The sequence below is a fragment of the Apis cerana genome, linkage group LG5, assembly GCF_029169275.1.
Source record: "Apis cerana isolate GH-2021 linkage group LG5, AcerK_1.0, whole genome shotgun sequence".
In the NCBI taxonomy this organism is placed as follows: domain Eukaryota; kingdom Metazoa; phylum Arthropoda; class Insecta; order Hymenoptera; family Apidae; genus Apis; species Apis cerana.
Genome location: NC_083856.1, coordinates 813,841 through 828,865, shown reverse-complemented (window position 1 = coordinate 828,865; position 15,025 = coordinate 813,841). Strand labels below are relative to the sequence as shown.

The 15,025-nt window shown below is 25.2% G+C and overlaps 1 protein-coding gene across 1 annotated transcript in view; it reads right to left on the bottom strand.

The window, feature by feature from the left end:
- The window catches only part of LOC108001371 (protein Wnt-7b-like), a 183,718-nt gene extending 173,112 nt beyond the window's left edge, over nucleotides 1-10,606 (bottom strand). Inside the window, exon 1 of the mRNA XM_028668456.2 lies at nucleotides 8,871-10,606. Within this exon, the coding sequence (XP_028524257.1) occupies nucleotides 8,871-8,899 (29 nt within the window). The 5' untranslated portion in view covers nucleotides 8,900-10,606. The remainder of the gene's footprint in view (nucleotides 1-8,870) is intronic.
- Between the last annotated feature and the right edge of the window lie 4,419 nt (nucleotides 10,607-15,025).

Sequence of the window (15,025 nt, the reverse complement as noted above, 5' to 3'; positions counted from 1 at the left end):
ATCAATCCCAATATTGATATAAAAATTGAGAAACATTTATCAAAATATATATCTTTTATAATTGTAAATAATTAGAAGTAATAGAAAAAATAAATAAAGAATTTTTTACATTACATATTATAATTGTAAAACGTTTTAATAAAAACAATTTTCGTAATTTTAATAATAAACTTATTAATAAATTGTTAAAATATATTTACAATAAGAATCTTCTCATGAAAAAGATCTTTTATAATCTTTTGATAAATTGGATATAACAAACACATTAACATAAGTAGGTTAACTGTGATTATCTTTCCTAGTTGAAAGGGATCTACCCTATATTAGAAAATAGATATTCAACGAGAGCAAACTATGCGACAGCATTATAATGCAAATTTTATAAGCTTCAAGCATAGTTAATACTATCAAAACCTTCCAGGTGTGAACTAATGCCTCTTTCAAACAGTGTTTTGATATATATATAGAATTATGTCTACTTCTTTATTATTAACTTAATAAGTCTAATTTCAATTTTTTAATACTTATTTATTACAATTTTTTACCAATTTTTATCGCATTAATGAAAAATTTATTTAAGAATATTAGAAAATATTAAAATGAAAAGAAGTTTTTTATTGTATTTATATTAAATCATATAATATACAAAATCATTTAAAGATATTAAAAATATCTTTATTAAAGAATATTGGAAAAAAGATTTTTTATATTATTAAAATTCCGACGAAAAATTTATTTAAAGACATTTATTAATGAAAAAATTTTTATTGTTTTTTTATAAAAGAAAGTTGCAACATAAATTTTATAAAAATTTCAAAGATTTTATAAACTTTATTTTGACTTTATTATTAATTTTCTTTTAATTTTCTATTTTTCTAAAGATCATTATTTTTATTTAATAAAATTATACGCATAATAATAATTCAAAAAAAAAACTTTGGAAAAATGAACCGCAAAATAGACATTACACAATTGGATATTATACATTGTACATTATAATTTTAAATCTCAAAAACTATTTATTACAGTCTATTTATAGAACAACATTGCACAAATTTTACGAAATAGTTATTTATTCTAGTATAAATATATTTTTCTATCATAAATATAATGATAAATATTCCTCGATTACCTTAATAATAAAAGTACTAAAAAAGAAGAAATTTTTTTAAAAAAATTTTTTTACAACAAATTTAAAAAAATAATTATTTTTAAAAATCTTTGTTTCCTCCCTTGTCAACATCATTGCACAAAAGATGGTCGCGAGTCGAGTGAATCAAAAAAATTTGCTCCCGTAAAAAAGAAAGGAAAAAAGGAAAAAAAAAAGAGTAGCAGCCTCTGTATAACAGTTCGAGTATCGCGTATCACATGAACACCACCCTTGTTTCTTTATTATGCCCGTCTTTTCACACAATTTCGATGTTACTCCTCCCTCTTGCTTGTTCCTCTTTCCCGCGCGCGTTTCTTCCACACACAGGCGAACACATTCCATCGCCGATTCCTTTCTCCGCGTTTCTATTAGCGGTTTGTATTTCGAGCAGATGTTTCGCCGGCACAATGGCAGCTACACGGGTTAGCCAGTTTCAGCCTCGTAACGGCATTGTTGCGTCGAGATATAAAAGATCGGGCCCACGACCCTCGCTGAATCCTCAACACCCCGAAGAAAACGTGTTTATATACCGTGTTTGGGACGGATCATCGAATCGATTTATTCGAGGTGAAAGGACCTCGAACGAAGAGCCTAATTTTTGTAACGGGTAATCGGAGCTGATTCTCCGATATTTAATTGAGAGAAAGTGGATTGGGCAGAGAAATTTTTTGTTTATTTGGTTTAATTGTAAATTTGTTGAAATAATGCAAAAAGATTGAAGGAAACGTGGTTGTTTTTTTAGTAATTTATTTCGAAATAAATTATTAATTTTGTTACTTAAGAATTTATTATGAAGAGGGGGATATAATATAAAAAGATTACAACGAGATACGATCTTTATCAATTTATTTTATTTTTCCAGATAAAATTTAATATTTTATTTTTCCAGATAAAATAATTTAATAATTTAATTTATTTGATTTAGATGTGGAATAAATATGCGAAAATAATGTTTTACTATATTTTTTTGTTATTTAATTTAATTGTATAATAAAGTATAATATGTAATAGTTATTTAAATTTTCACTTAAATTTATTCAAAACTTACAATAACAATAAAATTGATGCATTTTTTTATTCGTCACTTATACAATTAAATTATATCTATATGGAGGGTTCAGTTCGAAAACATGAAAAACAAAAGAATTAAAATTTTTTAATTCTTAAAATTAATTGTAAATGTAATTATTAGTAAAAATTTAGAAAAAATCTACTATTTCGATATAAAAATAAATATTATTAAAACATTTATTTGACAAATCAATCAAAAAATTATTGAACTATAATTTAACTCAGGAGAAATTTAAATAATTTTCCATTACCATATTTTTCTAATTTCTAATCAATTCTTAAAATTTATTATTTTTTGTAATGATTAAAATAAAAATTGCTTTTATTACATTCTTCATTTTTCAGAATATTATTCAAAATATCATTCAAAAAGGTACTTCAAATCACTTAAAAACGATTGAAAGCATTTAAAAAATGTCAAAAAGATACATGATTTATCGATCGATTGACCTAAAAACGTGATCGTTATCAATGATATCATGATCATCCGATAGCGATCGTATGATTATAACTCTTTTACACGATGCAACTTATCTCAAGATACGCCTTACGACTAATGATGAAACCAGACCAAGAGAAAAATCTTACGTGGGAAACACACGGTTTCTGTACAGATTCGAAATAATTTTAAACGATTTCGATTCTAGCATGCCTCGAAGCAAATCTCATTGTATAGGGCGTACTTAACTTCCATGGATATGAAGTGAAGCGGCGTAAAAGTGAAGCGACGAAGAGGGAAAGAGGAAGAGAGAAAGAAGAAATAAAGGGTGAGAGTCTGACCGCACCGTTAGTCATTGGCTGCTAACACGGCAAAACCAACTCCTTTCCAGCGTGGGTCGTACGAGTATTTAATAGGAAGCAATGAGCAACAGGTCCAACCAAGACTGGCTTGGGTTACGCCCATTCGAACGTGTTCCCGGTCTTGGAACCGCTATTTTCTCTTTATCGGCGTGGCTTTTCTCCCTTCTACGAGCAAGTCGGTGACTAAACGGAAGCCAACGGTTTACAACGGAAGTCATTGATGCAGTAAAGGCTTGTCAATGATTTCTATCCTGTCTTTTTTGTACACTTAATCTGTAATTATTAGAGAAATTTTATATACAAATCAAGTTATGCAAATTGATATAGCAGTGATGATAAATAATCTTATCTAACATTAATAAAGTTTGTTAATACTTAATTATGCAATAAAATTTTATACCTAATTATTATATTTTTACTATAAAAAATTTAATAATGAAATAAAAACAGAATAATTTTTAATGAAAATTTTATTATTTGAAGAAATTAGAAATTTTTAATTTTTATTTTTATTATTAGTCGAAGAAAAGAAATATAATCAATTTGATATTATAAATATATTACGTATATCATTATGTATTATTTCATTATATATAAGAAAAAAATAGCGAAATCATAAGTATAGTACATTAAATATATTAATATATAAATTATATTAATTTATTATTACTATTATATTATTATTAATTACATAGACATTATATTAATTTATTATTTATATAATAAATTATATTAATTATATTAATTTATTATTACTATTATATTATTATTAATTACATAGATATTATTATAATGTTATAATATGATATTGATTTAATTGAACAATTATGATTCAATATATTACATACAATTATAATTAATATATATAGAGAACATCGAAAACAATGATAAAATAAATATTAAATCTATTTTTAAAATGTTAAATCTTATTATCTATAATTTTTTCAATGCTGTTTTAAAGAAATATTTCAGTATATCAATTTTGTGCAATTAAAAATATTTTATAATATTATTTATTTATTATTCAGAAACAAGATATATAAGTACAATACAAAATTATAATATTTAAATATAATCAGAACAGTGGAACAGTAATTCATATAAGTTATTCAAACGTTATTTTTTCGAAAGTTGTTGTAAATAAGTTTTTCCAAAATTAAAAATTTTTTTCTCTTATCAGATTCTTTTTTATTATTATAATCACATAATTCAAAAATTTGACAATTATTTTAATTTTCTTATTAAACATAAACTATTTTTAACTCAATCGCAATAAGACATTAAATCATCAAAAATAATAGAAAAGAAAATAATTAAAGAAGAAATATTAAGATCCATAACTTAATATCATTGTGTGTTTGATTAAGATTTTATTTTTTTTTTTAAATTTATAAAATCTAATTTTTTTAAGAACTAATAGAATTAGATACTTGTTTGTTGAAATGATTAAATTTATAAATTTTATAATTTTCAATTTATAACAAAAATTTAAATCATTTCACCAAATCACGATGCTAAATCTATCAATTTTAAAAGAAATTAGATTATTGTTTCGAAATTTACATACATATTTGTACATGTGAATGAAAAGAATTAATTTCGAGAATTGAAGACCTCTATCGGCCCCTTAAATAAGTTATTAACAATATACATATCTAAGAATGTGACACACGAAATTCTTATTTACATCTAATGTAAATTGTTACGAACATCGTGTCATTTCATGTAGTAAATAGACATATAATAAATATATTAGAAAAGAGAGAAAAGAAACTATTGAAGAAAAGAATACATGAATAAATTTTACATGCTTGTTCTATCTTTATAAAGAGTGAAATAAACTCGTATAATTTATAAAAATATAAAGTAATATAAATTATATTCGAATATATACATATAATATAATAATAATATAAATATAACAGTTATATTTAATAAAGAAAAAGAAGAAAATTGTAGCTGTCTTCTAATCTATATATATTGTGATGAATATTATTTTTAATCATTTATAATTGCAAAAAAATAAATAAAAATTAAAATAACTATGTTATAAAATTTATGACAATAAATATACAATTACTTTTGAAAATACAGTCTACAAGAAGGTTATTTTTATTAAAATAAACAATATCAGATATATAATAATATAATTATCGCATTAATATAATTATATTATATAATTAATTATGTTATATTATAATTATACTATATTATATTTAACAAATGAATTTTTAATCTTGAATTAAAAAATGTTCTTAATATTCCGAACAAAGAATATATAAAATTATAATAATATTTTATAAAATATTATTTGAATACAAATGATTTTTTCAAAAGATGTACATAAAAATGTAAAAAATGTATCAAAGCCAATTTTAAGTTAAATTAATATTAATCGACTTAATAATTTGCTCCATTATCTATATTAATAATATTTTGTTATAAAAATATAATTATTGAAAATTTAAATATTTCAAATATCTAAATTCTTAATATCTAATTCTTAATCTTCTCTGAATATCTAAATATTAAAATTAATCTAAATTTTTCTAGATATCAAAATTTTACAAAATTTTTTATCATAAAAATATGAATAATAAAATTTTCATTAATTTTATTATGAAAAAAATTTATTTTAAGATAAAAAATAAAAAATTATTGGTTGAGAATAAATAAAAACTACATGAAATTTTAAAAATATAACTAATAAATTATATTTTAAATTCTGAATAACATTAAAAAATATAAAGTATCTGAAACTTTAATTTTACTTTTATTTAATAAATATTTATTAAAATTATATTTTCTTGCGAATCATTGTGTGCTTTTAAAAATTATAAAAACATAATGAAAATTATAATATTAGATAAATATTAATTTATTAATCTCAATAAAATTAATTATCCGATATTACAACCAATTATTTTTCAAAATTTTCGTTAAATATAAACTTATAATCAATCATTTTAACATAATATTCCAAAGATTTAATATTCCAAATTATCAATATGATCTCTAACAATTTAAGTGTCATATTTTATATTTACATAATTCACATGAAACCATAAACTTTAAATGCAAATGAATAGATTAAACGATTTATTTTAAACTTTTGATTATATTTTAATTATGATTTCAACAATTGAATATTTACCAAAATTTTTTACCAATTTTATTTACCAAATTTTATTTACCAAAAAAAATTTTGGAAATTGATATTTTATTCTTTTACAAATTGAATCGTAAATAATAAAATTACAGTTTCCAAATATCATTAGTATAATTGTAAGATTATTCGCTTTTAATATTTACAAATTAGATAACGTTAGTAATTTTTTAGATATCTCGATATACCAAATTATTCGCCGCGTTTTCTTTAATAATTGAAACTCAAATTAAAAATTAAAAATCGATCTATATATAATATTCTACTTTACAACTTATCTACAACACAATCAATTACATTCGCGTACAACTTCTTTTTTCCAGCTTCCACTCAGAAGGAACGATGAAAGTGCAGCGATGCTTATTTAATTCGTGCAGATGCCGAACAGCGCGGTAGGTGATCTCGCGAGGCGAAACCAATTTTCCACGAGGCGCGATCACGCCGCTCATTGTTTTTGTTTTCTACTCTTCCCCCTTCTTCTTGCACGGATGGGCATCCACAGAACGGCGCGTTGGACGACTCAGGCAAGAAAGGGGGAAGAAGGGAAGAAATTTTAAGGAGCGAACGAAACGGAGTCCCGGTGATGGGCTCTCCGGGGATCTCTTTAAAGTGCCGCGGCCTTTCGATAATTAGAGGGCAGCCATTGTTACACCGGGCTTCGAGGAGCGCTGGGGACGAAGTGAGAAAGGAACGAAAAGAAGGTGGGGTACGATGGAAGAGGACCCAGGCGAAACGAGCACGCTCGTCTCCCCCCCTCTTTTTCTCTTTCTTTCTTTCCTTACTTTTCGTATTTTCTTTCTCTCTGGTTTCGCGAACAGCTTGTCCAGAGGAAAAAAAGTCGCCCATGGAAATACGTGATTTCAAGGGCCACGCGATACCGCGTTCGAAGTTAAAGAAAGATCGTGAGAACGTGGGGAAACCGGGAATTTGCACCATTGTGCCAAGTTGTCGTCGTTTCAATTTTTGAACACGGTGAAATTTGGAGAAACAGATACGTTTTGTGCGGGGAAAAACTTAATTCTGTCAAATTTGTGAATTGAAATAACTTTTGTAGTTATATAATTGTTATTATATGAATTTTATCAGAAAAAAATAGGAACTAAAAACTAAAATTTTAAATTCGCAAAATTTCTCAAATATAATAAAAGAAATTTATGGAATCTTAAAATACTTAATTTTCGTTTTTTTTTTATAAAGAATATATTATAGAGAATATATATATTTTGTTGAAAATTAGAATCTTAAATTAATTTAATTAATAATAAGTATAATGTAATAATAATTAATAAATTTTTATTTTTGAAATTTTCAAAATTCAATAATTATCCATAGTAATTATAAATAGTAATCATATATTTAACTTGCAAAAATTAAATTTTTATATTCTATTTCTTCTTCGTAAAAATTATAAAAGATTAAATTTAATAATTAAATAAATCAAATTCAATCTAAATTCAGTTGAATTATTATTAATTAAATAAAAGTTAGTAAAATATTTATATACAAATTATTATTTAATTACTTTAAACATTTTTGATCATAAAAATAAATGATTTCAGAATCTAAAATTTAAAAATTAAAAATTTTTTAAATTTTCAAGGATTCAAATCTTTCGTCTTCAGTTTTTATATATTTTTATTAAGAATTTTTTTCTCGTAATGAAAAATTATTTTATTTCATTTTATAATTGTTGTAAGTGTAATTTATTTTTAATTATTTATTAGCAAACAATTTTAATAATTTTTTAAATATTTTCAGAGGTTTAATGGTATTTCTTAATCATTTTTTCTTGAAAAAATATTAAAATAAAATATTAAATTAATTAATCTTTAATTAAACAAAATATATAAACAATAATTAATAATTAAAACAAATAATAATTAATCTTCGACCACATATTTCGATCACAGTGATTTTTTCAAAAATCTTTTTTTACAAATAATTATGTATATAATTTACAATGTACACAATTTAAGTAATAAATAATACATATAATAATAAAAAAATTTAAATTATTTTATTTATTCTAATTTGTAAATAACTATTTTGAGATATAATTTTATTTGAGAATTTTCATTGAAAAAATAGTTAATTCAATATTAAAAAAGAAAAAATTTAATACAATAAAGAAATCAAACAATTTCATATATATGATACGAAAAATCTATTAGAAAAATAGAAATATATCATATATTTATTTCTTCGATGAATTTTATCTACAACAAGATATAAGATTCCGTTTACTTAATAAATGATAGAAATTATCTCATTAAAAATTCATCAAGATGGAAACCTCTTTAAAACTTACTATATATATTCTGTTCAATTTATGAATAAAACCACATCTCCAATCTAATGCAAGCAACAAGCACAAAAACAAAATCTTCTCCCCACTCTCCTTCCCTCCCCTTCTATCCCCTTAACAGGATTTCTTATCCCATTTAAGCCTTGAACGATTCGAAAAGGCATAGGAGAAGTCACGTTTCTTCCACTCAGGCTGAAACAACCGTGAAACCGTTCGTTCAGCTCGCAATTACGCTTAATCTCGCTACGCCGGCTGAATTATTAAACTCCTCCTCGACGAGACAAGAAACCACCTTCTGCTGAATCTCTCGATCGTAATTAAATTATCGTGCAGCATTTTCAAGAAAGCATCGATTAGCCATTAGAAACGGAACTTACCTAAGTAACAAGCGGCTGATACTCTTCATCTTAGCGGAATCGAGCTACCAGAGGTTGCTGTTTCTCATCGTGGCGCGAGTGAAAAACCGAGCAACCGGTCGCGAAAGAGAGGTCCTCCCCGAGCGTAGCTTGGCTGGCTTCCTTCTTATCGCGAAACCGTATCCACGATCGATCACACGATCGAGTAATTAGTACGTCCTCGGTTTTCATAAATCATCGGGGATAAAACCAGCGATGTTTACCCCGTGGCGAAAGAATGCCGTCTAGCTACGCGATTTTTCGGTGCCTTTTGGATCGTTCGTTGGAAGACGGTGGAATTGTACAGCGAACGGAATCGGTATTTGATAATGACAAACTTGTTTCTTTCGAACGTATTTGAAATCGTGATGGGTCGTTTCGTTTTGGACGAACCTCTTTCTTCTTACGATTCACATAATTGTTCTTGATGCTGTTTCGAAGAAGTGGTTTCTTATTATTGTTGAGAAGAATATGCAGGATCTTTCTTTCTTGATATATCTCGTTTCCTGAGAAATTTGTGCCGAACTGCGAACTGGTTGTTCGATTTTTGAGAAAATCGAGACGCGAGATTCTTTCTTTTGCTCGTTCTTGAAATAGAATAAGTTTGGGTAACTTATTTGTTGAATATGTGGTAATCGACATTTGATGTAAAGAATTCTTTGAAATTTGAAAGTTGGAGTTCGAAAAATTTTAATACATGTTGATTAGAAGTTCTATGTTTTAGTTGATTTATAAATTATATACAGTATTCATTTATAGTATTAGTATTGATTTTAGTATTGAAAAAATATTCGGAAAGGTGCATTCATTCTAACGTTTTATATTCCTTGTTTCTTTAAAATTTATAAAATTTCTTGTAGATTCTTAAAATTAATAAAGTTTTTCGAAATTTATGATTATGATTCAATCGACATTTGAATGATATTTAAAGAATATAATTATGGAAAATCCTTTGTTCCTTTAATCCTTTAATCTTTTCGCAATGTTTAAAAAATGTTTAAAAAATTTAAAAAAAAAAAAATAACGATTGCCTTTTAAGCTGATTTTGAAATACTCCAGTTTCCTTTCCTCGAATCCTTAAAATTGCGTGAAGAAGCTATCGAGTGCGTGATCAATGTTCAAAGGATTTAACAATGAGTAGCGTTCAAGGGTGCAAGGCGTTCCTCTTCTTTCGTTCTCCTTAAAAGTGTATCGCCATCAGTCACTAACTTTACGAGAGACATTTCAGGGATTTAACATTAAAAGTACATGAGTTTCTTGCTTTTAATTGTCTCGTTTCAAGGAAAAAACTGTTGAATGCAATCTAATCGAGTTTGAATTTTTCTTTCCTTTAATTGCTTTTAAAGCTTTCTTCTACTTCGTAGAAATCCGTGGACGAGTAATTGACTTTAAAATTGTTCGAGCTATTACGTATATAGTTTAATATCCATACCAGTTCTTTTATCTAAATGTCTTCTATTTTTTTTGAATTATCATCGAGTTATCGATTGTCAAATTTTTATTATAATTTATAATTATTCAGAATTCTAGTTCTAAGCAATTTTTATAAAAAAAATTTCACTTTCTTCTTATATTTTAAAATTATCTGGAAATTTTTCAAATATTTTCTCTCTTTTTTTTTTTATTAAGATCAATTTTTTTTTTGTAAAAATTCTTACAGAGTGAGAATTCTAAAAGTAATCGAAAAATAAATAATTTTTACAAAAAAATTTCATTCTCTTTTTATTTATCTTTGAAATTATTTGCAGATTTTTCATTTTCATTTTCAAATATTTTTTATTTTCATCTTCTTTATTAAAATTAAAATTTTAACAATCGTAATATCGTTAAATATCATAATAGATATGATACATAAAAGTTTATAATTTCATATTCATATATCATTTCTCTTTCTTCTATTTTTATAAAATTTTCAAAAACAATTAAAATCTAAATAAATAAATAAATATTATAAGAAAATATATCTTTTTTTCTATATATAATTTCGTTTAGAATTATTTAAAAATATTAATTTTAAGTTCCGAATTATCTCCACAATTTCATTCATTTCTAAAATTACGCAATAATTTGTGATTGTGATTTTAACAAATTTAAAAAATCGTTTATTTTTTTTTCTATAATTACTTTCGAAATTACATACATTCTAAAATACAAGAAGAAATTCTAAATATATTCGCGTTCAAGAACAATTTAACCGAAAACCAGCAAAAATTAAATGTTAATTAATGTTTGGTTCTGAAAGCGTGAATTACGAGATAAATCCGACATTCTGAGTAACCGGTGATTACAAGACACACGATTACTACAATTTAGCAATGTTCTTGTTTTTCTCTTTTTGCATCCGTTTCCAAGGGTTAAAATGAAACGAATAAATATCGGTTTCGTTCTGCCAAGGTAACAGACGTTACACTTTGAGACATTGAAACACCATGACGTGCTGGCTTTCCCAGACTCTTACTCGAGATATCATTATCTAGAATTAGATTCCTTGGAATAGCTTCATCATGCTTCATCATCTATTTTCACGGGAAAGTGATTCGAAAGAGAGATGTTGATTTCAATTTTTATCTTAAGTTAACTATCATGCAATGATAGTTTGTTGATTTTATATAATCATAGATTGTGATTTTTTTATTGTATCTTGAGTTTTTTTTTAATTGATTTTTCTTAATTTAACTTAATGTTTTAGTATTGTTCGAAAAAATAAAAATCATTATTTAAGGAAAATATTTTTATACTAATTCAATTTGTTTATTTATAACTATTTTAGCTATTTTTAATCGTTTGAATCATTTATGGATCAAGTTTGTTTAACGCAAATGTTTTAGTATTGTTCGAAAAAATAAAAATCATTATTTAAGGAAAATATTTTTATACTAATTCAATTTGTTTATTTATAGCTGTTTTAGCTATTTTTAATCGTTTGAATCATTTATGGATCAAGTTTGTTTAACGCAAATGTTTTAGTATTGTTCGAAAAAATAAAAATCATTATTTAAGGAAAATATTTTTATACTAATTCAATTTGTTTATTTATAACTATTTTAGCTATTTTTAATCGTTTGAATCATTTATGGATCAAGTTTGTTTAACGCAAATCTCTGATAAAATCTCTTTCTGATTCACAATATCGCATTATAATGATATTTCTAAGATTAAAGGATTTAAAGTTTCTAAGATGCTACTTCCTTATTTATACTTATCAGCTTTAATTGTGAATCATTTTAATTAATTGTTCGATTCTAGATTACTTATCAAACATTTGATAATAATTGCAAATTCACGATACATTATTGTATCACTTCTTATAGATAAAAATCATTAAAAGTTTTTAAATAGCTATTTCATTATTTACAGCTTTCATTTTTATCATTCATAGTTATAATATTAATTTCTTTTAATTATAGAAGCTCAAAATTTTATTTTCTTATTCATAGATATTTACAATTATAACTTTAATTGTTTGTTTATATCAGATTTTAAAGAAAGATTAAATTGCAATCATCATTTTTCTATCTTTCTAACAATTATTCCTCCAATTTGTATACTTAAAAGAATTCTTCTTATCCACTCATTATACCTTTGACCAAAATCACTTCTCCGTCAAATCATTTATCTTTTTAAAGTTTATTCCAAAAATTTTTATCTTAATTCAGTTAAAAAACTTCACTAAAAATGTATTAACAATTCAATTATCGTCATTCTAACAATCACTAGATTCCCAACAAACATCTTTCAACTTTTCTTAAGCATTCAGCAATCCTCAAATCTTCAATCATCTATTTTCAATCGCCTTCTTGATCCAATCTTATTTCCAATAATTACCAAAATCTATGTCGAAGTCATTATTAGAATCCATTTATGAGAAATTGCTCGCTTATGATCAAACATCAAATTCTCCAAATTCTTGATCGTACGTTTCAATCGTTTTTAATACAAACAATCTCCAGCATAATGGTTAAAATGATCACTCTACGAACGATCATCACAACAACAATCTTCATAAACATCTTTCAACTTTCTCAAACGTTATCAAACATTCTTCGAACCTTGGACCACACATTTAAATCATCTTCACCGATTATTATCCGACGATCACTCTACGAATAACAATCCAAACCAACAATCTTCGCAAGCATCTTCAAACTTTCTTAAACGCCATCAAACATTCCCCATCAAATCTTCGGATAATCCGCTTCCAACCGCAGCACAACCGATCTTACTTCCAACAACAGTGAAAATCCACCTCGGAGCAACTTTTATTGGGACCCATTCGTGAGAAATTAAGGGCTCGCCTCGTCTGGGATCGAAACCGGCGCGCGTTCGTTTCGAGTCAGATGATAATTGGCCCGGCACGGCAGCCACCGTTTCTTTGATAACAGGTTCTCCGGTTTCGGAGTTCGCCGTGTTCCGGACCGCGTATCGCGCATGCGTTCGTCCTTTCGCGTCTCCTCCACGGCGAGGAGGTCGTAAAGATAATGCCCACATGCCAGCCGGCAAACAGACCAGAACGGAAAATATAACTGGCTCTATCTCTCTCTCTTTCTCTTTCCTTAACATGTGGTTACGTTCGAACGGGCGATCGTTCGCGACGATTAATTTCGTTTCGTTAATTCGGTCGAGCTGTGCCGCGTTTGATCGGCGGCCGCGCAATATCATGTGGGCCATGAAACGTCACCCTCGTGCACGTCGACTCGATGATGGTAGTTCTAACCGTTTGAAACGGTTTCTTGCCGTGCCGTTGATACGCGATTACCTCGATTCACGTGATCTCTCGTTTGTTTGCGATCGTTTATCGCGGAGATTCGCGTACGACGAGTCGCGTGCGATGAATTTTCGATTTAATTTCGGAAAAATAATTTATAATAGAATGGAAAAGGAGTTGATTTTTGGTCTTTCCTTGGAATAGGGGATTTAGGCTGGATTCTTCTTTTTCTTATGAAATTATTATTTGAAAAATTTAAAAATTTTAGAAAAAATTGAAGAAACGAATAATTTATTTCTATATATTTGAGGTAATTTTTTAAAAATATTTGTTAGCTAATTATATTTTTATATTTTAATCAATTGAAAAGTCATCAAATAAATTGTATAATCATTCATTTTAAAAATGTTTATTTCTCAAAATCTAATAATGTAATTTGAAAAATCAATTTGTATGAACTGTTATATAAATTAATTTAAAAAAATGTTGGAATCTGATAAAATAAATATTGAAAATAAATATCGAATAATAGTATTTTATTTTTTTTTATTTATAAATAAAATCAGATTAAAATATAGTTAATTCTCATAAAAATTTTATAATGAATTTCTACAATGAATTTATATATTTAAATCCACAGAAATAGTAACAAACTTAGTATATCAATATTAAATCAATATTTTTCAATAACATAAAAATGCAAACTCTTAAATATATATTTTGATAAAAATAGAATGACAAAAATAGACAAAAAAAGAAATGATTTAATATTACTTTTATAATAAAATATTCATTTATTTCTACTGTTTAGTGAATAAATAAATATTTTTATAATAAAGTTACGAATAATTTATACTTTATTATGTATTTTATTCGTTCATTGTTTGCTTTTTTAAATTTATATATTTGTATTGAATTAAAATTAAAATTAGTTATAAGTGGAATTTAAAAGAATAATTTAAAAAAAATTTTCTTGAAAGAAATTTTCTTTCAATTATAACTAAAGAATATTGTAAAACCAGAAATACATGTATATAGATAGATATGTTAAAATTTACTTAGAATATGCTTAATAAAAAATTAAAAGAAATATGAATATATATGAAATGTATCTCTTTTAATCTTATTACGTCAATCTCAAAGTAAATTAAAAAAAATATCATACATATAATTTAAATAGATTATATCGTCACTATTTGATAAGAAGAAATTAATATATTATTAGATTACAGATATTTATGCAATTTGTTCAAAATTTGAATGTATAAGAATTTATATAATATGTAAAAAAATGCAAAATATTCAAAATATAATAGACATTATTATATTTGAAGAATAAAACCAATTTCTACTTAAATTACTTAAACTATCAGATTTCTTCGATTATATTTATAAATTTTGCATAAAAATTTATATTCTATTCACTCTAAAA